Source organism: Triticum dicoccoides, chromosome 5B (assembly GCF_002162155.2).
Source record: "Triticum dicoccoides isolate Atlit2015 ecotype Zavitan chromosome 5B, WEW_v2.0, whole genome shotgun sequence".
In the NCBI taxonomy this organism is placed as follows: Eukaryota; Viridiplantae; Streptophyta; class Magnoliopsida; order Poales; family Poaceae; genus Triticum; species Triticum dicoccoides.
In genome coordinates this window covers 348,518,593-348,544,413 of record NC_041389.1, presented here as the reverse complement: position 1 = coordinate 348,544,413, position 25,821 = coordinate 348,518,593, and the positions used below count along the sequence as shown (strand labels likewise).

The following is a 25,821-nucleotide window of genomic DNA, read 5'->3' as shown; positions in this document are numbered from 1 at the left end:
CCTCTTCTCGATCCCTTTCAAATCCGGCCATGTTGATGAAAGAGTGTCAAATCCAGAGATCTTGTGAAGCCACAACCTTGAGTATGATGGTGCAAGCTTTGACATGGCCCATATACTGTCCCTGCCAAGCAGAAGGGCAGTTCTTCTACTCCTAGTGCATGCAGTCTATGCTACCAAGCATCCCTGGGAAGCCCCTGCTAGCATTCTCGCCAACAAGAGGGATGTATCTTCAGCATTTGGCTCTCTCAAGTACTCATGCCAAACATTGCAACCACAAACCTTGCATAACTTGCACATGGAGTCTAGGCACATAGACTTGCTCATATGGGCGTACTCATCAATGAGATCACCGGGAACTCCGTATGCAAGCATCCAGATAGCTGCAGTGCATTTCTGATAAGAGGAGAAGCCAATCTATCCAAGGGCATCCTCCTTGCACTCGAAATACTTGTCGTATCCGACCACCCCCTCCCGAATACGGTTGAAAACATGCCTGGCCATACGAAAACGGCACCGAAATTGGTGATGTTTGAAGTGCGGGTTGGGTGCCTCGAAGTAGTCCTTTCAAAGAAGAAAATAGCCGCTCCCTCGGTTGCGATTCAACGCCGGAGTGTGCCCCGGTATCGAGCCCCGGAACAATGGTCGCTGCCTACTAAGGTGGTCATGGACGACCAACACAACAACCACCATCTCCTCATCGCCGGATGAAGAATCATCCGAGTTGCAAAGAAAATTGTGGAAAAAGAACTCGTCGGCGGAGTCCATTTGTACCTTGTGGGCAACCGTCGAACAACTTGCGGGTGTCATCGAAGAAGCACGCCGCGAAGAGACGCGCGCCTCCCCTGGACCAGGTAGCTGGCCTGGCGGCGTCCGACGAGCGTGGTGGTGCCAGATGAGCGTGCCGGCGTTGTCGAAGGAGCTGGTTGGGCGCGCGGGGCAGAGGTGGTGCTCGCGGCGACGTCGGGGAAGAAGCTGTGGTGGCCCGGCGGCGACGAAGTGGGAAGGTGACGTGCTGCGGGGAAGGTATGTGGGTGCAGACTGCTGGCAAGGGCACCGGAAACTGGGCAACGGCGGCGGCGGCGTGGGGCTTGCTGTCGATGGGAGGAAGAAAATGGCCGATGTGTCACCGACTAGCGAGGCAGAGGGAGGAGTAGGTGGGTGTCGCCCGCGTCCACGCCGACGCAAATGAGGCTTGAATTTAGGCCAGGAATGAATCGCTCGGCGAACGAAAAGCGAACGCTCATCCGTTTAGGTCAGTGTATTGCATTGACTTTTATGTATGTTTTGACCCAGACAGATACGCGCTGCGGACGAAATAGATCGGCGAGTTGGATTTGCTCTTAACACTCTTTGGGATTGCCATTGGATGAACTCAGGCAAAGAGAAGGGCTGGGCTCCGGAAGTCGTGGTCTCTCTCGTGCTCCACTTTCCTCCCATCCCAATCTCAAATCACTCATCGCAAAAGTGGAATCTAAGATTACCGGAGCGCCTGCTCGTCCTCCAGTCCGCCCATTCCGGCGCCAGTCGCCACCTCAGCCGAATCCCCATTCTCCCATTTTCCCCGAGGCTAGATTCTGTTCCAGCGCATTAGGTGCCCGCTCTGTTTTTTTTCCTAATGGGAAGCAGTAATCAAGAACCGGGGGTGAGCCTCCGGACGGATGGCTGGCTACAGAAGCCTATGGATAGCCTCATGCAGATCCCGGATAAGATCCAAAACTCTCTCAAGGTAGGTTGCTTCTTGATCAGGTGAAAAATTCCTTTTATTATCGATCGAGGGGGTCGAAATTGGTTGCGCAGATGTAAACTGACCTGTTTGGAGCTTGTGACAGCTACATTTTGGGCGTTTCTTGAAGATGGATGGTGTTAGCGGTGGCGGTATCAAGGCACAAATGCCATCAGAAAAGGTGAGGGTATCATATACCGCTGCTGCTGCTTCAGAGGATAGCTTGGACCGGCAGCTCCAGGCTTGGAGGGACAATCCTAGTTGGACTGATCAGCCTCCAGAAATCAAGGTACTACTCCCTCCGTCCGGAATTAGTTTAACGCTCAAACGGATGTATCTACAAGGTACTACTCCCTCCCTCCGGAATTAGTTGAGTCCGGAATTAGTTGACGCTCAAACGGATGTATTTAAGCTCCGGACGGAGGGAGTATTTGATAACGAATAGTGATACAAGGATTGCGATTGGGGATGCTTGTATTGTAGGTTAGAAGATGGCCTAATATTTTGGAAAATTAAACTGGACACAAGATTGAAATATTTCTTCTTGCTGGGACATCTCTGAGTTCCGTGTTCCAATAGGTCATTATCATTTCTAGATTGTTAAATTATTTTGATATCCTTCTTTTTAGGAATTACTTTGATATCCTAACCTTTTACAATATTAAATAATTACTTACAGGTGACTGTGCCACAAGGCTCTCTTTGCAATCTTAATCTAAAATTTAAGGCAGGATTGCCACCGGATGCAGTTTACAACATTATAATTGACCCGGAGAACAAAAGAGTGTTCAAAAATATCAAGGTGCGCACAGATATACTCTTACTTATTCAGAATGTCCAAGGTGGAACGGCCTTGTGATTGTCCAGGGAACTGTTCGATGCTTCATCCCTGTTCTTAATTTCTCAGTCGTTGCTGTTTGTATGTCATTGTGCATATCAAGATAGTTCTGTGATGCAATCCCCTGAAAATTGAACATGTTCATTCATCATACATTTCTTAGGTGTCCATTAACTAACTTAAGACATGGTTAAGTGGTTGGCCCAGAACCTGTAATTGTACCACCCAAGTTGTTGAATGACAGAAACTGATATGTGATGTTTTTTATGAAGTTGTATGTCCTTTACAGTGTGTTCGGAGTACTTATATTGCGATCCTTGAAACTATGAAAGAAATATGAGAGGCCATGCAAGCATATATGTTGTTGATTCTTCATGATTTCCCAAATTTGGCTACTGCTGCCAGCTAAACGACCCAAAGAACTTCTAAAGAAGTAATTGTGTTATCTTAACCATGCACGGCATATTGCTCTAATTTTCAGGAAGTGGTGTCAAGGAACGTGTTGCTTGATGAAGGATCAAGGCAGATAGTTGAAGTGGAACAGGCAGCGATATGGAAATTCCTTTGGTGGTCCGGCATCTTATCAGTCCATGTTTTTGTTGACCAGGACAGAAGAAATCACACTGTAATAACTTGAAACTTTTCCATAAACCTTTTAGCAACATGTGCAATCTGTTTTCTGATACCATGATACATGGTTTCGGGCTATAAACATTTTGCAGGTGAAGTTCAAACAAGGGCGAAGTGGTTTTATGAAGAAGTTTGAGGGTTGCTGGAAAATAGAGCCCCTGTTTGTTGACAAGGAAGCATGCCTTCCTCTTGATCCACATACGCTGGAAGAATATGATTCTTGTTCTGCTGGCAGAGGAAGAGTTGGATCTGCCATTACCTTGGATCAGCTTATTGAGCCTGCTCTGTTGCCCCCACAGCCCATCGCATGGTATGTGAGAGGGATTACCACAAGGACGACCGAGATGCTGGTGAATGACCTAATAGCGGAAACTGCTCGGCTGCGAGGCCTGGCAAGCAATGGGGATGCCAACCAGCATACTGAAGAAAATCATGATGTTAATGGAGACGTTCTAACAGAAGATTGTAATGATGTTAAGGAAAGGTGGCGACAGAGAAGAAAAGCTGGACGACAGGGAAGTTCCCTTAGATTGACAAGACAACAGGGGCAGGATAAACTATCAAGCCTGATCAATGTATAACTAAGTTAGTGTATATGTTTGCAGTTTTGTGTTGATGGTGTAGCATTCCTCGAATTTTGGATTACTGGTCATGATTATGGATGAGCATGTCTGAGATAGAGATGTTGAATGGTGTATAATTGTTTTGATGATGTTACAAATGAAATTCTACTTCGACCAGAAGCTATCATTACTTTGGTTCAGTTTGATATGCAGTTCTGAACTTTCTGGACAGCTGAAGTTGCTTGATCTCCATGCCTGGTGTGCTTGGCATACCTACTACATTCCTTTAAAATATTTTAACAAATTTACAGTGTTGCTGCGTGATGATGTGAGCTCATGTGAATCGAAGTTTCATGAAAACTGAAGCTAACCAGATGAACCAGATGCCAATCTCTGAACCTGGCCAAAACTTGTGGGTGAGTTCATCCATCTTTTCTCCAAACTAGATGACTCGTTGCGCCAAATGGCGCAAAGACCTGTTTGAAAACCATGTTCGTGTTGGTTTTTTTTACATTATTTGATAACTTTATGTTTGAGCAAGAGTAAAGATCATGTGAAACCATAAGTGTTGCTAAAATTAGGATTTAGCCAAGTAAAAAAAAGGTTTCACCAATGATACCAATTTTACCTATTTTAAAGGCAAGTCCTGAGGTAGATAGCACAAAAATTTGACAAAGGAAGAATACATTCAACATAAGATACTATTTCTAAAATCGAAGGACATCATATACATGAACAACATCAGATTAAAGATAAGTATGGATCTTAATCTTATAGAACCAAATTAAATAGAACAAAATAAAAAATGGGGACCGTATATCCACACTGAGAACCAAAAAAGGACAAAATATATGACCAAATAGAAGTGTACACCACAGTACTATTCTCACCAGCATCGTTCAATTTTAAAAAGTAAAAAAAACATCAAACATGGGAAGCTTACCGCCCATCCAAAAAATCATCATACTCATGGCTATCATACATCATATAACATTTTTACTGAGAAGCCACTATTGAGAAGCCATGTGACAATTAACTACTGCATTGTATTTCCCATCACACAATGGACATACATAACTATCCCATATAAACCCAATCACTACTTTCTCCAGTGGCTATTGCCGACAAAATTGGAGCTTCTCATGTACACCGGACAAACAAATGAAACTGTAGTTTTAGAGGTATTTTGGATTGACTGAAGCAAACACTCGTCATAGCACAAAGATCTGTTCCAGCCTCTTGCTGCAGCCTAACACATCTGAAGTGCTTTGAAATTACATAAAAACTGAGTCAATAAAAAAAAGAGCTATAAAGGCAAAATATTCACAATCTTTTGTAACACCCAAAACACTTCGACTTTGCTCACTTCTATATGCAAGTAAATAGGAACACAATGAAGCAAACAAAAACATGAGAAAGCAAACAATGACGGGAAGTGCTTAGGTTTTGTTGCTTAACTACTACTGTATGTTGTGGTGTTATTCTAGGCTGAGCATGGTCGGTTGAAGTATAATCATTCCTGCTTCTAGAGAGAGTGACTCAGATGGGGATGCAGAGTATGGAGAAATAACAGTGCTCTGCTTTTTCATTTTTTGTATCTGCAGTTTATTTTGTACAGAGGTAAGGCAGGCGCACAAACTCCTTGCCGTCTTGTCCCGCAGCTGCAATGACGGCGAGGACCTCCACGTGGATTGAACCAATAATGCCAAACACCATCAACCTAGATTATAAGTCAGATGCTCAAACCTACCAAACCTCCTGCAAACAAATAAAAGTGAGTTAATGAGGACATTGTGGTTGATTTGATCTAGATGAAATAGATAAAGAAAAAATGGCACATGCCAAACCGAGTAATTATTCTGCTATGCGTAATGTGGGATTTAATATAAATGGACCAAATTTATTTGAGCCTACAAATCAAAATCCTGATATATGTCACACAAATTACACAAATCAATACTTCTTAAAATACAAATCTCAACTTAAAACATATGGATTGCATCTAAATACAATAGTTATTCACAATAGGCAAAGTAATCCCAGAGTCACACAATGCCTCATGCATAAGGATATAAACAACCAATAAAATTCTATTGTTGTAAATAACTTCTAGTTATGCTCCCAGATTTTCGGCAACAATCTAAAGCACTGAGCAACTGCACTCTTCAGTTGCATTGTCACAGTCTCACAGAGTTATTTATCGATGCAACATCTAAACCGGAAGAACATATGCTTAACAGACAAAACCGAGCAAGAACAGCAACCTATAACAGAATGCAGGAGACAAGTAGACAACAACACTGACCTAACAGTGCAATCCTCAGGGGATCTACAAACTCTGGGAACTCGATCTCATCGAGCGCCTTGAAGACGTCTTCAGCGTTGATCGACTGCCTCTTTCCGTCCTTGCACACATCATTGGCCCTGCAAAAAAGACCACCCTCGTGTAACCATCATCATCACAAGAGTATCACATCACATGGAGAAGCCTAATATTATGCTGAAACTATCGACTCCTTGTGCATTGATTGGTTCTCTCTCTGGCGGCTCCCCCCTCGACCGCAGAGCAGAGCAATTAGCTGAAGAACTACCACAACGACGCATATCAGCCAAGAAACTTCCAAACAATTCACATAAGTATCAAATTCGTCACCCAAATCAGCCAAAAAAATGTCACCCTAATTAACCAAATACATCAAATCAATCAGGATTACTCCCAAGAATCAGAGCAAAAACGAATGGATATGGAGGTCACAACCTCTACATAAATGTTACTAAAGTATCCTTCATTCATATTCTGGTCCATGCACAACCATTCAGGTCTAGAAGTCACAAACTCCCCAAATAAAATGTTACAGGAAACAAAAATCCCAAGTGTGTTTCGATACTTCAGTCCAGCCCACAATTTTTTTTCTGAAACAGAAAAGTAAGGAATGAGTATCAGAAACCAACATATGTGGGCTAAAAAGGGGAACAAGCATACATTTGTTCCGACCAGAGGCATGATGTAGACTATTCGATCTCAGTGCACAGCCTGGAACAAATCAGAAAATCACAATATAGACACAAAAGGGATTCAAGAAGAAGGTAGAAATAAGTAACAAGATAGAGGGATCCTATCCAAATAGTGAACTGCATTTTTATAGTTTAGACTTTAGACCAACAGGAAATGGGGAATATTGCCTTGACTAAGGATTTGATACATCGTTGTCAGGTAGCAGGGGTTGTGGATTGATACTTTTTGCATGGATGTCAAAAGAAAATTTAGTTCATGCACCTGTAAATATCGCCATGGCGGCTATTCCTGTCAGCATTAGGAATCCAGTATGCTACAATCAATCGCTGGTATAGGTCTGTAGACAACCACAACAACAAAAGCATAAATGGTAGGACACTACACCAAAACAAACATAAGAGTGCACAATAGAGAATGCAGAAATACCATTAGAAGTTGTGGTTATCTATCCCTTCAGTCTTGAAGCTCGGCGGATAGCATGTTTGTTCATTTGATTGAGAAGTATCCATTATTTGGCATGTCTTCTAACCTTTAACTGAAAACAACCCAATAAAAGAGTGAGGCCATCCAGCACATGAAATATATTTCTGAAATCACAAAACGATGGCAGCTAATGTGCTAAAATCTGAAATACGTTGTGGCCATCTTAAGGTGGATATATGAGCAATCAATCTGCTCGTCGACCTCAAATTATCTTACTGAACTGATTAACCACTTCCAAAGCTTCTCCTCACAATAGAACTAACTTGTAAATAAAAGATAAAGAAAACAGAGGAAGAGTACTATCATATTTCAAAATCCTCAGTGGATGAGCTGGTAACGCAACATGTTAAGAAGCAAAATCTTAAATAAGGACATTTTGTAACTCAAAACCAAATAGGGTTGTAACCAAAGGTTAATTCCATATCAGTATTTAGAAAAGTGAGTGATTTGGTACATGGTAGATAGGATCAATGTGAACCAATAGTATTACTTGGATGCAAAAGGTGACACTTCAAATTCATGCTAAGATGAGAAACACCAGATGCGGCAAATAATAAATCAGGAAATCCTTATACTGAGCCTTGGATTCATCATATAGAGTAAATTTGTGTCAGGACAGTAGAGAAATCTCACGAGCTGAGATAAAAAATAAAAATGGTAACCGTCAATGTTGAAGACTGCTCTGCCAGAAAATACATATCAGCATAATGTGAAGGTTTCAAAATATTCATGAAGGAAAGATTTGTAAACACGCATATCATATTTAATCGAAGTTCAGACTGACTCGGTCGGTGTATCCTTTGATTCTTCTATTCCAAAAGAAAAACGGTCTCGCATCTTCTTTGCTTCCTTGCACATGAAACCTCAATTGTTGCATGTATCTGTAGACCATCTACATAAGAAGGAAGAAACATGTTAGAGTATACTACAGAGGAGTTTTACAGCAGGCAAAATATGACTAAAGATTTCTGAGTACGGTACAAAATTTCCACTAAAACTGCAGGGGAGTTACCTGCCCAACTATAGAAAAAATTCAAGTTTTTTTTCTTCCTACCTAACAATGGGAGTGTTAAAGTGAAAAGAAAGCAAAGTGTTCAAGTGTTCTAAGTTCTGAATCCTAACAATCATTCCTCAAATAAGAAAAAGAATCTTAACAGGCTAATTTCTAAAATGTAAGTTCAAGTTCAGATCAGTGTTTCACAATGCATTCACGGACATGGCTTCCTTGGGCAGAGCGGCACCATGCAAACCCTATATAATTTTCATCATCTTCAAGTTCGGACCACTGTTTCAACATACATCCACAAACTGTAGGTTTCTCTGAGGCTTAGTAGGAAGAAAAGAGATGGGAATTTGTGTACAAGTGTGTGTGGCTTACCCAATTAGATTGAACCTAAATCATAGCATAGGGGAATCGATCCTGTTCTTGGAACGAATCACCATAAATCAGTGGAATCCATCAAACCCTAGCCTAATTTACTGAACCAAATCTGAACCAAACTAATCTGGGCTTGAGCAAAGGAAGAGGTAGAGGAAGTAGGTTAATACCTTGAGCTCGAAACGATGTCGTCGGCGGGATGCTCAACCTTCTCCTCTCGTTCGCGCCCTGCGCCTCCACTGCCCTGGTTCGCGCCCTTCACACGGACGGGGGACGTAGACCTCCTCTCCCTTGAGGCTAATGTGAGGATCTTGTCGAGCGTGGCCGCCGCCGGCCGGCCTCCCTTCTCGGCTTCTTCCCGCGGTCTGGGCACGGCAGAGGAGTGGCAGATGGCGACGAGGACGATGAGGGAGATCTTTCTCCCTCCTCTCCTTCCTTGTCTCTCTCCCTCTCTCATCTTTTCTCTTCAGCAGATCGGATCGAGTGCCGCCGTTCTTTGCCGCCGCTGGAGAGGGCAGTGAAGAGGAGGAAGAGGCGGCACGGTGGATAGCAGGGCAGAAGGGGAGGAGGCGGCGGCGCCGTGGAGAGGGAGGGGAGCGGGGCGGCTAGGGTTGGAGGGGAGGGGATTGGGGCGGACGAGGGAGGGAGGAGCGAGGGGCGCGATGCCGTTTTCTACCTCGCACGGTGTGCTCGCGTGGTGCGCTGCAACCCACGCGCGGCGCGATACGGTGGACTTTTTTCCTTCGCGTGGTACCGTGCGCTCGATGCCTTCGTTGTGACTACCTACCCCTTCATCCTTTATAAGTTAGATCTGCAAGGCAAGGAAGCCTCCAATTCCTTTCTTTCGTACACATGCTCAAGGCAACGTCGCCCTATGAAACTACCACCCTACCACAGCTTTTGCATTCTATAGCCCACTGATCGATCGCGCGGCAGCCATGTCCGACCAACCACGGCCGCCGTCGATGCCACCACCCCAGCCGCAGCCGTTCCGGTTCTGGCTTCCTTACAGAAGCAATGTGGGGTCGTGGCGCCATCAACCGCCGCCCCCATTGCCACCGCTGCCTCGACCTCAGGCACCCGGTTCACCCACACCAACTCCGGCGGAGCCCGCGCCGGCACGCGCCGTGGAGGAAGATACCCCCCTCCAGGCTGACTCGTCCGACGAGTCGGACACGATTGCTGTTGAAGCTTTAGACTCGCTGCGGCTACGAGGAGCCAGGCCGGCCATGGCTGACCTGGAGCTGACGCTCTCGAGGTCGCCGCCGCCGCCCACGGGCCCAGAGCAGGGCACGAGCGGGGGTGGCGACCGTGGGAACGACGGCGCCAAGATATCCATCTCCGGCTTCCCGAGGGCCCGCCTCTTCGACGGCGCCCGCGCGCCGTACCGGCGGGAGATCGAGGACGGGCTCAAGAGCCTGGCCGGCCGCGAGACGCCGGCGCCGAGCCCGCCGGACGTCGGCAACCAGGGGTACCGCGTCTTCACGCTGGCCGGTCACAACGTCGGCGCGAGCATGGTCCTCGGCAACGGCTCCAGCGGCGCGCCACTGCCAAGAAGCAATGAGCCGGAGGGGTCGGCGAGGCCGCCGTCGGTGGCCGCGAACGTGAACAGCAACGTGCAGGGTGTGAACAACTCGGCGATGGAGGAGAGCACGTGCAACTCCGGTGACCCCGGGGTGCGCGTGGACATCAAGAACGCCCACGAGGATCGTGTTGCGCTGGGGCAGGGCAAGGAGGGGGAGAAGAAGCCAGAGGAACCGGCAAGAACACCGCCACCGCAAGCAGAAAGCAGCGGCGAGGCGGCCCGGGCGCCGCCGAAGACGAGGCGGTGCCTTCGCGCGCTGATGATCGAGGAGCGGAAGCCGAAGCCGATATCCTGCCGGTTCCAGTGCGTGGCGGACCACGCGCCGCCGCCGGCGACCGCGAGCAACTCCGGCGGTAATAAGAGTGCGGAGGAAGGCGCGGAAGAGGGCACAAGGTGATCTCGAACTCGAAGCGTGCGCGGGAATCGGAAGCACACTGGTTTGTAATTGTTTTTGCGCATAAAAATACGAAATCCAAACGACACATGAGACTCTGAAATTACAGTTATCTTCTCGCAAAAAGAATATTTACCGTAATTTGTTTCAGTTTTGCTATTCGTCGGAGTTCCTGAAATTGTAATTTGGGTTAGTCGATTTTGCACGTAGCTCCGAGTCCGGAGACAGGGGGCGCCGCGGCGATCGGTGGCAAGGCCAAGTCAGGACGGAGCGACCCGAAGTCAGGGACGACGCGGCAATGACGTCGCCCATGGAAGGGAGTCTGAGGTTAATGGGTTTGGATACGGGGATGTCGTCGGCAATTAGACCGTATCGGGGCTACGAGCAATACACTAGCAAGAATGATAGAACTATACCACTATATGTTACAAAAAGATTCAAAAGAAAATGCACAACGGAGTGAGTATTGGAGATATCTCAATCCTCCTGCTGAGGCCAGAAATATCCCTTCTCCGCCTTTCAGTCGCTCAAAAGGCATATCCCGGAATAAAATTGTTGGCAAGGGACATTTTGCACTCTTTTGCCGCCCTGAAGGCCACAGAGCACCTTAGCCTAGCGGCAAGGATCCTTTGTGGCGTGGCTTTGTGTTCCCTATTTCACACAAACTATCTGTGGGGAAATATAAGTAAGTAAATTTCACAAGATTACATTAATACAATTTTATTTCAAACATTTTGGCTGACCGTAATTTTAGTCCTCGCAAATGGCTCTACATACACCGCCGACTCATAGAAGTCGTGATTCGAACAGGACGACTGTCCTGGAATCTAACATTGTTAGTCGATTATCCATCATTGTTTTCTTGACGAGGGGATTATTCATCATTACGTTATGTGGACTTTTTTCTACAAGACCCCAAGTGTGGTAATCCTATGAATCAGGATCATAATGCGAAATGAGATTACTTGTGGCTTCTGTTGGTTAGAGTTGGCGCGAGGTTTGAATGGTGATCCGTCATGAGAGTGTAGTGTTGATCTGCAACCAATAGTATTGTTTTTTTCTTTGATCTTTGGATCCACTACATGTAATTTTTCTGTTGCATTGTGCTAAATCTGAATTATGCCAGCATTGTGCTAAATCTAAATCTGATGCAATTTGTTGAATGTATATAAAAAACATAGTTCCGTGAAATGTTGTATGGGACGAAACATGGTTTTTCTAATCAGTTTGTTTTAATGTAGTAGATAGTTATACTTTTCAGGAGAAAATAGGTTTATCAAACCATATCAATGGATCCGAACATGAGTAGAAGCGCAAAGGTTAGAGAATTGAAGCGACGTGCTGGAACACGAGATGTTTTTCAAAAGCACCCCGTTCGAACAAATTAAAACAAAAACAGTGCATCCTGGCTACAAAATTCGACACCCGTATTTTGAATGAGCCTACCTTGTGCGGTAAAACATCAAGCGTCAACTAAAAGAGAAAGAAAGAACATCAACCGTCAAAAAGGCTTCATAGTCCATTTCGAACACAGATCGGCACACAGCGTTTCACTGAACAGAGGATCCAAGGCACCGGCCACTCTAAAACCAGACAGAGCACCACCGAAGTCTCAGCCTCTCCGAGAGGCCAAGCAGAAATGGCGGCTTCCTGCACGCTCACCGTCCCTGCCCTCTTCGCCGCCTCCTCCTCCTCCTCCTCCACTTCAGCCCGTCGCTACAGGTACCAGCACCGCACGCAATCCCTTCCCCTTACTTGTCTGCATTCGATTCATGCGTTCTCGCAAGGACTGACCCCCGTGGTGGTTCTCGTGGTTTTGCCGGGTGCGCGCAGGCGATTCGGGGTGGTTGCCATGGCCAGCGCGGGGCAGAAGGTGTACGCGCCCGGCGTGGCCGTCTCCGAGGGCAACGGCGGCCTGCCGAAGATCAGCCTCAAATCCCCGCACGGGAGGTAATTCCGAGTTTGGTTGACTTGGTGGGGGATTTTCCAGGTGTATTATGACTTGTGTTGTTCTGTAGTTTAGTTAATGCAGCATGAGTAACATAATACTCGTTCAGACATAAATAATTTGATAGCCACGGTGAAGATTAAAATCAAGAGTTGGAAAACAAACTGTTTGATATTGAAGTGGGTGTTATGGCAGCAGTGCCACAAGGGTTGATGGCTCATTATTTAGAGTAAGGCAATGCGGCACTATTATTTTGTTATGGTGCCAGCATGATACTGAAAGTTCTGAATTATAGTTCAATGGATCTCTGCAGTGCTTGCCTTTTTCAGTACATTTTTGTAGTGCTTGCTGAATAGTAGCTAGCACATAATGTTTATATGGACCATGGGTAAGCCTATCACTTCTGTTAGTTCCAACTCAGTTCATCACTAGAGTTTCTCTACTACCACAACAGAAATACAGTAGATGGGCTTCCTTTTTACCTTTTGCAACAGCTAATTGTGTACTCATTTTATGCATGAAGTGAGGCTGAGATTTATCTATTTGGAGCATGCGTCACATCTTGGAAGGTTCCCAGTGGAAAGGACCTGCTCTTTGTCAGACCAGATGCTGTGTTCAACGGCCAGAAACCCATCAGGTCGGCCTTGAGACCGATTGAATAAATAACAAGAGTTTAACTCACAGCTAACATTTTCCTTTTCTGAAACTAGCGGTGGAATTCCACATTGTTTTCCCCAGTTTGGCCCCGGCCCCATGCAGCAGGTTTGTGAAACTTGTATATAAAGAATGAGACATCACTAGCCATTGTTACATAGCTGTGGTGTGGGCAATCATTTACATAATGTTCACGCACATCTGTCCATCAATGAACTGCGGAAGAATTGAACATTTTTATGCAGCCTATTCTTTTGTTGTAATCAGGGCAAATTTCACTTTCTTGCAGCATGGATTCGCAAGGAATGTGAATTGGTCTATTACTGATTCAGAAGTCACAGAAGGAGATCCAACTGTAACTTTGGAACTAAAAGACGACTCGTACAGCCGTTCAATGTGGGATTTTAGTTTCCAAGCTTTATACAAGGTTAAGCCCTGTTGTAGTAGCATGTGTCTCCATGCACTCTATCTGTGAAATCATAAGCCTATTAATGCTATTCAGAAATTGGAACTGGAACTCCAATCTTGCCCTTCTGCAGCATATGAAATTGTGCTTGTTTAATGTTCTGTAGGTTGTGCTGCACTCTACAAGCCTGTCAACTACCCTGAAAATAATAAATACAGACGATAAACCTTTCTCATTCAACTCAGCCCTCCACACTTATTTCAGTGTAAGTTACAGCTTTCTGAACGGAGCCAAACTAACATTTGCTTGCTAAACTCTATAGAATTTTGCTTTCACATTAAACACATGAATGCTTTTTGTACAGGCTTCAATTGCTGGTGTTTCAGTGAAAGGTCTCAAAGGTAGCAAGACCCTCAATAAGGATCCTGACCCTAAAAATCCTCTGGAGGGCAAAGAAGAAAGGTCAGTTTGAGCTGGTCTGCTACTCCAGTCTTAGTTAGAATATGTCTTAACATTACAAGTTTACAACATTGAAACTCCCAGGGTCCCACACTCCCACATGTTTCTAAGAACTTCGCAATAAAGCTAACCTCATCTGTGGAAAATAAGATTGCTGACAGTAAGCACTAAGCATTTAGTGTCATTTCATCGTATGGTTGCACAACTTGGTGCTGTTGCGTTTCTTAGTTTGCTTTTCCTAATCTATTGAATTGACTTTTGTTGACTTTCGAAGCAAGTATGCGCTCACTGAAGCATCATATCCTAGTGTAAGTTGCTGAGCATGAAGTAAATATCTAGACACGCTTCTGAGCCGCTTCCTTTTGATGCAGGGACGAGGTGACCTTTCCAGGATTTGTCGACTGTGTTTACCTTGGTGCACCGAGTGAGCTTACCCTGGACAATGGATTGGGTGACAAAATTGTAATCTCAAACACAAAGTAGGTCGTCTAATTGATCCATAAAATAATGCATCCCTTTTCAACATTGCAAAGATCACATGATCTAATTGTTGTTACTATTTGAAATGCAGCTGGTCAGATGCAGTGTTGTGGAATCCTCACTTGCAGATGGAGGCATGCTACAAAGACTTTGTTTGTGTTGAAAATGCAAAGGTATGAACAGAAGTTGATAAATGCGCATACTTTTTCTTGTCCTACTCTTCCATGCTCCTGAATGAATCATGGGAGAGGCACACTTGGTGATTGCACAATCTTGACTGATGGTATGACTGATTGCATCATGTAGATTGAAACAGTACAGCTGGGTCCAAAAGAATCTTGGGTGGCAGAGCAGAAAATTGAACTTGTCTGAAGCTAATGGGTTGAGAACAGTACAGTGCGGCGAGTATGTTGTCAAAGGGCCTTTTTACGTGTCTGGCAGTGTAAACATGTGTCATTCCCCGGTGTACTTCAACTTATGCCCTCACATCAGATGTACATCCTATAACTATTTTATGTTTTATAAGTAAATAAGTAATTCAGTTCTTATTTCCTTTCTCTGTGGTGGTCGGCTATCTTGTAAGTATGTTCTGCTCATAGTTGAATGAGACAGGGTTAACATTCTTCCATGTAAGATGTATCTAGCTGTAGACAATATATTCTGAGTGTATTGTTGCTCTTTTTACGGTAGAGAAACAGGCAAGGGCTGCTCAAATTTGGGATAAATCAGATTTGTTCATAGCAATCTCCCTGATTCAAAGAACAGTAATCACTTTTTTAACACCTGCTTATCAAGCACTGGTCAGTTAACTACCTGGCATAGAAACGAGTCCCTGCAGTCAGAAGGAATAGGCGCAGTCAGTATCTTCGTGAATATATGGAAATATATTGGTCGATTGTATCCCCCTAGAGCCATTTTGAATATCCGTATATTGGTCGATTTAACTCAAAAGGCAATACCACAGATTCACACTTCACTAGATTTTATAAATACATTGGTGACAAAATCAGTACGAAGCTGCCTCTTGAGACTGTTTAATGTCCAAAAATGTTCTAATTAATAATGAATCACACATCACATTATGAAACCATATAGCTGTGCCTGTCTTTACTTGATGATTTCTGTGAGTTGGCTCTTGCTAGTATGCTGGCCGTATTTATATGATCCCCAGACAAGGCATAAATTATTGTAAGTTCAGACATCATTAAGATACATACTGTTGGCAAAAAAAATAAAAATACATCCCAGCTCTAATCTAGCTTAACTTGAGAGCAATGGGCAGAGGAACAAAAGAAGGCAAACTAATTTACAAAGGGGAACTGCCACAGTTGGGATCAACCTACCAAAACCGGCAGAAGGGCACTAGTTCAATTTGTTTTTCGCCTAAACAACCCAAGTAGCAGCCCTAGTTCAAAGGTTTGTATAGGGCGGGTTTCATGGGTCGATCCAAACCGTTTTTGAACACTCTTAGTTCAGGGCGTTCAGTCACTCAAGCCATAAACTCGTTTGGCTGAGTCAAGCGTGTTGCCAAGAAGCATTGCGATGGTGACTGGTCCCACTCCGCCTGGAACTGGAGTTATAGCAGAAGCCACATTCACTGCTTCTTCGAAGCAGACATCTCCAGTTAATCGATAGCCATAATCACTGGCTGGATCCTAGAAAAATAAACGTAAGAACTGGTTACAGCCAAGTAGGAAGAAAAATATGTATTACAAAGCCAAAACCAAAAAAGACTGCAAAAGAAGCCTAGCCTAACAAAACCAAAACAAAAGCAAACAGAAACCCAAACTAATCTACAGTGCGGAAGAGGGAAAAGCAAAAAAGTATAAAAAAACCCGATGCTAAGCTATGCTACGCTGTGACCACCAGGTCTGGGAATACTCACAATTGAATTGATGTAGGCGGGCATCAGTCGGTAATTATAAGGAAAAAAAAAAGGGTTATGCATTCAATTTGGAAACCTTCAGCAATACTCAAGCTCATTAATTGTATAAGTACTACAAAAGGTGGCGATTTAATAGTAACAATTGAGCAACCATTTAAACATTTATTATCAGTGATTAGGGTGGCGGATTTAATTTACCATGCTGTGCACCAAGGAAAATTGCCCAACACAGAGTAACAAACAAGCTTGCAATTATAATCGGAACTACTTGACTAAAGATATCTTTACATCATTAACATGGACACTATAATAAACATTATAGGTCAAGCTTCTTGAGCAAAAGCACAAGAAACATCTGTTATTACCTCTACTGGATTTGTCCCAACATCAATCACAACTGCACCTTGCTTTAACCAACTTCCTCTTACAAGGTTGGCCACTCCAGCAGCTGAGATCACAATGTCAGATTCACGAGTAATCTCCTCTGGATTTTCTGTGAAGGCATGGATAACACTTACAGTAGCGTGATGTCTCTGGGGAAAGAAAATGAAGTTAAAATACAGTCATCATAAAAGAATGCAGTCCAAAACTGCAGGATAATCATTCCTGAGTAGTGAGTACATTTTAGAACTTTACCTGCAAAAGTAAGGAAGTGGGTAATCCAACAACCTTGCTTCTCCCGATAATAGTGACATGCTTTCCCATGAGATCAATACCAGATTGGAGCAATAACTCAAGGCAGGCCTTTGCAGCACAGGAAACAAACAAAGGTTTCCGGCTTCTAAGGGCAAGATTACCAACGTTTAAGGGGTGGAAACCATCAACATCCTTGTCTAGGCTAATGGCGTTGAGAATCTTTTCTTCATCCATATGCTGATTTACACAAAATGATCACATAAATAAAAGGCCTGATGATGTATTATGTCATCAGAGCTTGGACATAAAGCCAAACATACATTGAAATGAAAACTCAGATAAAATACAACTGAAGTTGCCCATCTATTACCATGACAACTGAAGTACTTAATATTATTCAGTTACCAAAATAATTTCGCAATCTGTGTAGATGAAAAAGGCTTTCATGTTATCAGTTTACAAACTAAACCAAACATCATGCTTTTATAAGGCGGCAACAAGAAAAGTAGAATAGATTACTTGTGGTAGTGGTAGCTGAACAAGGACGCCATGAACGGATGGGTCTTCATTGAATCTTGACACCGAATCCACCACCTCATCTTCTGTGCAGTTCCTAGGCAACTCCGCCAACAAAGATTTTATTCCGACTTCCTCACAACCCTTTACTTTGAATCTCACGTAGGACTGAGAGTCCTTTCTATCGCCTACCAGTACGACAGCAAGGCCAGGAACATGTCCGACTGCATTTTTCATTTGGAGAACCTCCTCAGCAATCTGTAACCTTATGTCCTCTGCAATGGACTTGCCATCGATAGTGGTTGCCGTGGACTCGTAATCAACTACAAGAGCAACAAAAGTACGAACTCACAACAATCAATCATTAGCATAAGATGCTCAACAACAATCGAGATAAGGTGAAGCACATATGCTAAACAAGTACCAATTCATCCATGTCCATTACATGGAAGTGAAAGCTAGTCCCAACCATAAAAAGTGTCAAACCTTGAAATTCTACGACACCATTTCACCTACCAGACGTTGTAATACTGCATCACGCGAAACAACACTACTCTACACAGGGCAGATTCATCTTGCTCAAGTAAATCTAAGGGAGAAAGAAAGGAAAAACCATTATTCGGGTACTTACAGCAAGCTACACCAACCAAATCGAAGCATCTAATACGTACTAGACAGTATAAGAAGAGCTTCTAAACAATCTCCACTTGGGCTCTGTTTAAACCAACATTTTGATGCGACAATGCTTCCACTTTCAGAGGATAGAGCTTAAAACCTCCTCTAAATCATTAGCAACACTGCTGCAGGGTGCCCATGGGTTCTGAACAACCGAAAGCAAGCGGACTCAGCATTCTCAAACTTCCACATATAGCTAATGGTGATAACATTTAATGCTTTGCACAACATGTACCCCCGAAATCACTGATCCAAGAAGCATACGCCAATAATACGACACCTTAACGCAGAGATTGGCAAGAACATGAGTCCCGCTCACCTCCGGCAGCTCGTGGGGGAAGCGGCCTCGCCGCGGGGCGCGGGGGTGGATCCCAGGTGTCGGTGATGTCCGGTCCAAGAAAGCTGCTGCTACTACTCCTCCGCCGGCGAGTCCTCGCCTTGTCCTCCCCAGCCGCCGCTGCAGCCTCGTGGAGACCGCGCGCAGCACGAGGGAGTGAGGAGGTAACGAGCGGGGTGGAGCGTCGTCTAGTGGCGACGAGCAAGGCTACGGCGGCGCCGCCCATGTCCGTCAAAGCGCTTTGCCCAGAAGCGCTCGCAGCTCTAGGCCGAATGAGGAGATATTGATGGACCTTTGGGCCTTTTGGGCCACCTGAGCGGCTTTGTTTTCTTAAGAATCTCTTTGCAAAATCACTAATTAAGCGAAATGTTACTAGAAAACACTAATTAAGCGAAATCATTACTCACTTCCGTTTTTAAATATAAGTGTTTTTAGAGATTTCAATATGAACTACAAACGGAGCAAAATGAATGAAAATCTACACTCTAAACTACGTCGATACACATCCGTATGTAGTCCATATTGAAATCTCTAAAACACTTATATTTTGAAACGAAGGTAAGGAGCACTCTTTGCAAAGATTCTCTAGAAAAACTCTTTGCAGAGATCACCCCACTTCCCACAACTGTCACTAAAAAATGGCCCAGGAGGCTGTTGAAGGCGCGGCTGAAGATGCTCTAATCCAGTCCCCTAAATGTCTGCGGACAATGACCAGTCACCTTGCAAACGTTCGCTTCCACGGCCGGGTGTCTCAATAGCAAATTGTTAAATCTATACAATCACATGGATCATAAACTATGTCTATGTAAAATGTATCCCGATCTCACATACCGTCCGGCTACTTCATCATGCATGCCATTGAAAATTGGCATGCTCTACTATATCAATATATTGCCATTTGACTATCAAAAATTAAAATGTTCTACATACTAAACCTATGAAGGACGATCATTCACGGCTGGCCTTCCCCTTGCCCTTATCCTTGTCGTCTTTGTGGAAGTAGTGTTCAAAGACGCAGAATGGATCGAGCTAGACTTGCTCATCGTCGGAGCTGTCTGGCATCCTCATTCTCCTCTTTGGGGGGGAGGGGGGAGTTCGACCATGACCCAAACTACAGGGGGATCGAAACCCGAAAGACAACCTCACAGAAGAAGCGTCGTCATCTATCCGAGCACTGTATCTGCGAAAACTAAAAAAAACTAACCTAAACTACTAACCGGAGCAAAGGCATCGGGATTCTCCTTCCCACCACCGGTCGCCGGAGCGGCGGGCAGAGGTGAGGCGAATTCACGGGCTAGTCGGAGAAGTCTGGAGGGGAGAGTTTGCCTTAGCCACATAGGGTTAGGGGAGGAAAATGAGAGAAAGCGTACTTTGCTTTGGCCATAAAATAAAATATCACTATTTGGACCACTTTGTGAAAGAAATTATACACCATCTTCATTATCAAAAAAAAAACTATGTATCAACTTGCCGAACTGGGCAGTTTGTTAGCTGGGAATAGACTCAACTCTAACTAGGTTGGTGTTTTTTGTCGGACAATTTCCGAACTATCCAAAGGAAAAAATATGGAGCAGATTTGAGGACCACCTGAATACTCTTGAGTACGCAGGCAAGGGAAGCATATACGGGGCATAGCATGACAAATGCACTAACGTGATATTTTTTTTGCGGGGTTAAAAGGATTTCATTGCTCAACTGTTGGAATATTCATTCCTACATAGCAGAGGAACGTCTGCAGGTCCAGAGCGCAACCAAACTGTAGTTCGGCCCTCCGATCGTCCGAAAACAGCAAGTGTGTGGCTAACAACGTTCTGATTCCTACTTACATGAGCAATAGAGATATCCCTTTCACCAAAGAGCCTCTTGATATCCTGAACTATCATTCTATATGGCGATCTGTCAAGGGTAGGCGACTTGATCAACTTGATCGCATCCATGCAGTCCATCTCGATGTCTATCGGGCGAGTAGACCATTGTAGAGCAAGGCTTAATCCCTCCTGACATGCCAACAGCTCATCCTGGAGCGGTCCGGAACAATGCAAGATAGAACGACAAGCAGAGAAGATAATGTTGCCGTCATTATCACGTAAGATCATACCGGCTCCTGCTAATCCACCATCGGTATGAACGAACGACCCGTCAACATTGAGCTTCACGCGACCGACCGGCGGGGCAGACCACTGGACTGTGGCTGCATGTTGCGTTGCTGTATTTATCATTGTAGAACTATACCCAATCGACGGCGGCACCATCTTCCCTTTGATGATGTCAATGGTTGGAAAATGATTGATGCATCGAAGAGATTCAGCATAGCTAATTAGAAATCTGCAGGAAGCTTCAATTGGAGGCGGTAGCTTATGATGTACTATTTCATTACGTACATACCAACTCCTTCACAGCACCATCAACACATGCATGCGATCATCTTCATTTAGCTTGTATAGAAGATCAAAAAGCCACTCAGGGCCTGTATTCCTCACTGAAGCTAAGTCCGGCAATAGCCATTTTTCCCGCATGGCGTTCCACAAAGCAACAGCCAATGGGCATCTACAGAATGTGTGGAATGTGTCCTCCGGTTCCATCGCACACAGCGGACAAAGGTTAGACACCTCAAGTTTCCGTGATTTTTTATTCACCCAAGTAGCCAGTGAATTTGTGACCAAACGCCATGCAAAGATACGCACCTTTGGTGGAACAGGGCATCTCCATATAAGTGCCCAGACGGCACGTCGCCCGTCCGGTGCCCTACTCGATGCGACTGTAGTCTGATGGTGAATCTCGTCATATGATAGACGATAAGCACTCTGAACTGTGAATGATCCAGAACGCTCAAGCGCCCAAGCGATAATATCTTTGTCCAGCCGTGGCACCACCTTGATCTTCATAATTTCCATGACATCTACCGACATGAAATGTTGATTAAGTAGTTGCACGTTCCAATTTCCTCGGTCGTCCAGGAGCTCGCTGACACGCCGAAGGCGGCAGCGCCCCTGGGGTGATATTGGCAACCTCGCAAGTGGATGTGGTATCCACTGGTCACGCCAAATACGTACAGGACCACCATCACCAATGCGCCAAATTAAACCTTTCTTGAGAAGCTCAAGACCATGGACAATAGACTGCCACGTCTGGGATGAGTTGCCCGAAAAGACCGTATCTTCCAGACGTCCCGCCGGGTAATATCTTGCTTTCAGCACCCGCGCACATAAACTGTCAGGATAAGCAATAAGACGCCAAGCCTGTCTAGCCAGAAGTGCCTGATTGAAGAGTCTGAAATCACGGAACCCCATGCCGCCTTGCACTTTCGGTTTAATCAATGTATCCCATGCACGCCAATGTGTCTTCCTCTTCCCCTCCTTGGCCCCCACCAAAAATTGCGTACCATGCGAGTAAGGTCATCACAAACACTCCGGGGCAAACGGAAAACCCCCATGATATATGTAGGTAGGGACTGCGCAACCGCCTTAATGAGAATTTCTTTGCCCCCTTGTGATGCCGCTTCTCCCCACTGTAAGATACGCTTAGTAAGTTGCTCTTGTAGATTTTGAAACTTGCCCTTCGACATTCTACCAGATGGTGTGGGGAGACCGAGATACTTATCATCGAATCCCACCGTCTGAACCTGCAAGGTATGCACAACCTCCTGCTTGTCGTTGTCACCACAACATGTGCCAAATAAAATAGAACATTTCGCCGGGTTAATGAATTGTCCTGTGGTGCGCTCATAAATAGCTAGTGCATCTCCCACCTGGGTAGCTTCTTCCCGAGTAGCACGGAAGAACATTAACGTGTCGTCTGCGAATAGGAGGTGTGAGATACCTGGTGCCCTTGGACACACATGAATAGGAGAAATCCTTCCTTGTCTGACCTTCTGTTTCAAAATAGCATCAAGTCCATCAGCTACGAACAAAAACAAAAACAGGGATAGAGGGTCACCATGCCGAAGTCCACGCGACGGTGCAAATGAATCTGAGAGGGCTCCATTTAGTTTAACACTATATCTCACCGAGGTTACACACGCCATAATCCATTGTATCCACCGGTGATGAAAACCCAACTGTTGCATCATTCGCTCCAGGAAATTCCAGTCTACCCTGTCATATGCCTTTGATAGGTCCAGCTTGTAAGCACAAAAACTATTCTCCTGATTCCTTTCCTGTTTGATTGTATGCATACACTCAAAAGCTATGAAAGCATTATCTGTAATAAGTCTACCAGGGACGAAGGCGCTCTGCTCAGGAGCAACAATAACATCAAGGAGAGGTCTCAAACGATTTACCAAACACTTGAAGATGACCTTGTAAACTACGTTACATAGACTGATTGGTCTGAACTCATTTAGCTTCTTTGGATTCGCAACCTTAGGAATAAGCACAATAGTAGTTGAGTTTACCTCATCCGGCATGTGTCCAGTCTCAAAGAACAACTTGACAGCCACCATTACATCCTCTTTCATTAAAGCCCAATTCCGTTGAAAAAATCGAGCTGGAAATCCGTCTGGACCGGGGGCTTTTAGTGGCCCAATCTGGAACAACGCATAGCCTATTTCCTTATCTATGAAAGGAGCACAAAGAGTAGTATTCATATCATCCGTTATTTTAGCTTGGAATAGATTCACTATCTCTTCTGGGTTGACGTTCGAATCGGCTATAAATAATTGCATAAAATGGTTAGGGCCATATCCAACATCACGTTCTTATTAGTTTACCAAACATCATTAGCATCCAATAGTCCTCGTACTGCATTCTTTCTGGCTCGCCACACCGCTTTTCTGTGAAAAAACTTTGTGTTCCTGTCCCCCTCCTTGAGCCAAGCAATGCGTGAGCGCTGTAACCACAACATCTCCTCCCTGAATAAAAGTTCATTCATTTCGTCCATGTGCTTCCTAATATCTGCCCTATCCGCATTCATAAGCATCAGTTCCTCCAACCTTGATCTATATTTCTCAAGTTGTCTTGTAACATTCCCAAATTTTTTATTACTCCAAGTATGCAACTGTTGGAAATATGCCCTAGAGGCAATAATAAAAGTATTATTATATTTCAATGTTCATGATAATTGTCTTTTGTTCATGCTATAACTGTATTATCCGGAAATCGTAATACACGTGTGAATACTTAGACCACAATATGTCCCTGGTAAGCCTCTAGTTGACTAGCTCGTTGTGATCAACAGATAGTCATGGTTTCCTGACTATGGACATTGGATGTCGTTGATAACGGGATCACATCATTAGGAGAATGATGTGATGGACAAGACCCAATCCTAAGCATAGCATAAAAGATCGTGTAGTTCGTTTTGCTAGAGCTTTGCCAATGTCAAGTATCTCTTCCTTCGACCATGAGATCGTGTAACTCCCGGATACCGTAAGAGTGCCTTGGGTGTATCAAACGTCACAACGTAACTGGGTGACTATAAAGGTGCATTACAGGTATCTCCGAAAGTATCTGTTGGGTTGACACGGATCGAGACTGGGATTTGTCACTCCGTATGACGGAGAGGTATCTCTGGGCCCACTCAGTAATGCATCATCATAATGAGCTCAATGTGACCAAGGTGTGGGACACGGGATCATGCATTACGGTGCGAGTAAAGTGACTTGCCGGTAACGAGACTGAACAAGGTATTGGGATACCGACGATCGAGTCTCGGGCAAGTAACATACCGATTGACAAAGGGAATTGTATACAGGGTTTGATCGAATCCTCGACATCGTGGTTCATCCGATGACAACATCGAGGAGCATGTGGGAGCCATCATGGGTATCCAGATCCCGCTGTTGGTTATTGACCTGAGAGCGTCTCGGTCATGTCTGCATGTCTCCCGAACCCGTAGGGTCTACACACTTAAGGTTCGGTGACGCTAGGGTTATTAGGAAGACTAGTATGTGACTACCGAATGTTGTTAGGAGTCCCGGATGGGATCCCGGACGTCACGAGGAGCTCCGGAAGGGTCCGGAGGTAAAGATTTATATATGGGAAGTTGTCAAACGGGCACCGGGAAGTTTCGGGGTCATACCGGTATTGTACTGGGGCCACCGGAAGGGTTCCGGGGGTCCACCGGGAGGGGCCACCCCTCCCGGGGGACCACATGGGCTGCGTGGGGTAGGGAGCCAGCCCTTGGTGGGCTGGGCGCACCCCCTCCCTTGGGCCCTTGCGCCTAGGGTTGAGGGGGGAACCCTAGAGGGGGCGCCCCCCTTGGCTTGGGGGGCAAGCCAGCCTCTCCCCCTCTCCCCTTGGCCGCCGCCCCCCTCTAGATGGGATCTAGAGGGGCCGGCCCCTTCTCCCTTCCCCCTATAAATAGAGGGGTGAGGGGAGGGCAGCCGCACCACCCTCCAAGGCGCAGCCCTCCCCTCCCCAACACCTCTCCTCCTCCGTTGTGTGCTCGGCGAAGCCCTGTCGGAGTACTGTTTCTCCACCATCACCACGCCGTCGTGCTGCCGGTGGAGCTGTCTTCCTCAACCTCTCCTTCCCTCTTGCTAGATCAAGAAGGAGGAGACGTCTCCCGTCCCGTACGTGTGCTGAACGCGGAGGTGCTGTCCGTTCAGCACTAGGACATCGGTGATCCGAATCACGTTCGAGTACGACTCCATCATCACCATCTCCTTGGCAAGCTTCCGCTCGTGATCTACAAGTGGTATGTAGATGCAAACTCTCTCCCTTGACTCGTTGCTTAGATGAACTCATAGATGGATCTTGGTGAAACCGTAGGAAAATTTTTAATTTTCTGCAACGTTCCCCAACAGTGGCATCATGAGCTAGGTCTATGCGTAGTTCTCTAATGCACGAGTAGAACACAATTTGTTGTGGGCGTGGATCTTGTCAACTTACTTGCCTCTACTAGTCTTTTCTTGCTCAACGGTATTGTGGGATGAAGCGGCCCGGACCAACCTTACACGTACGCTTACGTGAGACCGGTTCCACCGATTGACATGCACTAGTTGCATAAGGTGGCTGGCGGGTGACTGTCTCTCCCACTTTAGTTGGAGCGGATTCGATGAACAGGGCCCTTATGAAGGGTAAATAGAAGTTGACAAAATCACGTTGTGGTGATTCGTAGGTAAGAAAACGTTCTTGCTAGAACCCAATCGCAGCCACGTAAAAGATGCAACAACAATTAGAGGACGTCTAACTTGTTTTTGCAGCGATTGATCATGTGATGTGATATGGCCAGAAGTTGTGATGAATGATGAATTGTGATGTATGAGATCATGTT

At 45.2% G+C, this 25,821-nt stretch overlaps 3 protein-coding genes and 1 long non-coding RNA gene across 6 annotated transcripts; 2 read left to right on the top strand and 2 right to left on the bottom strand.

Moving 5' to 3' along the window:
• The first annotated feature begins 1,367 nt into the window (after positions 1 to 1,367).
• On the top strand, positions 1,368 to 3,960 carry LOC119308848. Its single transcript, XM_037585012.1, has 5 exons — positions 1,368 to 1,726; positions 1,830 to 2,012; positions 2,403 to 2,525; positions 3,043 to 3,186; positions 3,284 to 3,960. The coding sequence occupies exons 1-5, from the start codon at positions 1,616 to 1,618 to the stop codon at positions 3,770 to 3,772; spliced, it is 1,050 nt and encodes a 349-aa protein (XP_037440909.1). The 5' UTR covers positions 1,368 to 1,615; the 3' UTR covers positions 3,773 to 3,960.
• Positions 3,961 to 4,579: 619 nt separating this feature from the next.
• Positions 4,580 to 9,241, bottom strand: LOC119305493. Of its 2 annotated transcripts, XR_005148684.1 has the most exons (6): positions 8,802 to 9,241; positions 8,038 to 8,145; positions 7,197 to 7,305; positions 7,032 to 7,107; positions 6,060 to 6,178; positions 4,580 to 5,512 (listed from the first exon to the last, which is right to left on the bottom strand). It is a non-coding gene; the product is annotated as an uncharacterized LOC119305493 (long non-coding RNA). The 2 variants fall into 2 exon arrangements; XR_005148683.1 differs by having other exon boundaries at positions 7,197 to 8,145.
• A 2,945-nt stretch (positions 9,242 to 12,186) lies between these two features.
• On the top strand, positions 12,187 to 15,236 carry LOC119308847 (putative glucose-6-phosphate 1-epimerase). The gene is made up of 10 exons (XM_037585011.1): positions 12,187 to 12,332; positions 12,444 to 12,560; positions 13,082 to 13,195; positions 13,269 to 13,320; positions 13,502 to 13,639; positions 13,785 to 13,883; positions 13,983 to 14,080; positions 14,449 to 14,556; positions 14,649 to 14,730; positions 14,864 to 15,236. Exons 1-10 carry the CDS (start codon positions 12,250 to 12,252, stop codon positions 14,927 to 14,929), a joined length of 957 nt encoding a protein of 318 aa, XP_037440908.1. The 5' UTR covers positions 12,187 to 12,249; the 3' UTR covers positions 14,930 to 15,236.
• A 476-nt stretch (positions 15,237 to 15,712) lies between these two features.
• Positions 15,713 to 18,880, bottom strand: LOC119308846 (bifunctional protein FolD 1, mitochondrial-like). 2 transcript variants are annotated; one of them, XM_037585009.1, is made up of 5 exons: positions 18,589 to 18,879; positions 17,598 to 17,917; positions 17,079 to 17,315; positions 16,808 to 16,975; positions 15,713 to 16,212 (listed from the first exon to the last, which is right to left on the bottom strand). In XM_037585009.1, exons 1-5 carry the CDS (start codon positions 18,830 to 18,832, stop codon positions 16,039 to 16,041), a joined length of 1,143 nt encoding a protein of 380 aa, XP_037440906.1. In that variant the 5' UTR covers positions 18,833 to 18,879; the 3' UTR covers positions 15,713 to 16,038. The 2 variants fall into 2 exon arrangements, with proteins under 2 accessions (XP_037440906.1, XP_037440907.1); XM_037585010.1 differs by having other exon boundaries at positions 16,052 to 16,205; positions 18,589 to 18,880.
• Between the last annotated feature and the right edge of the window lie 6,941 nt (positions 18,881 to 25,821).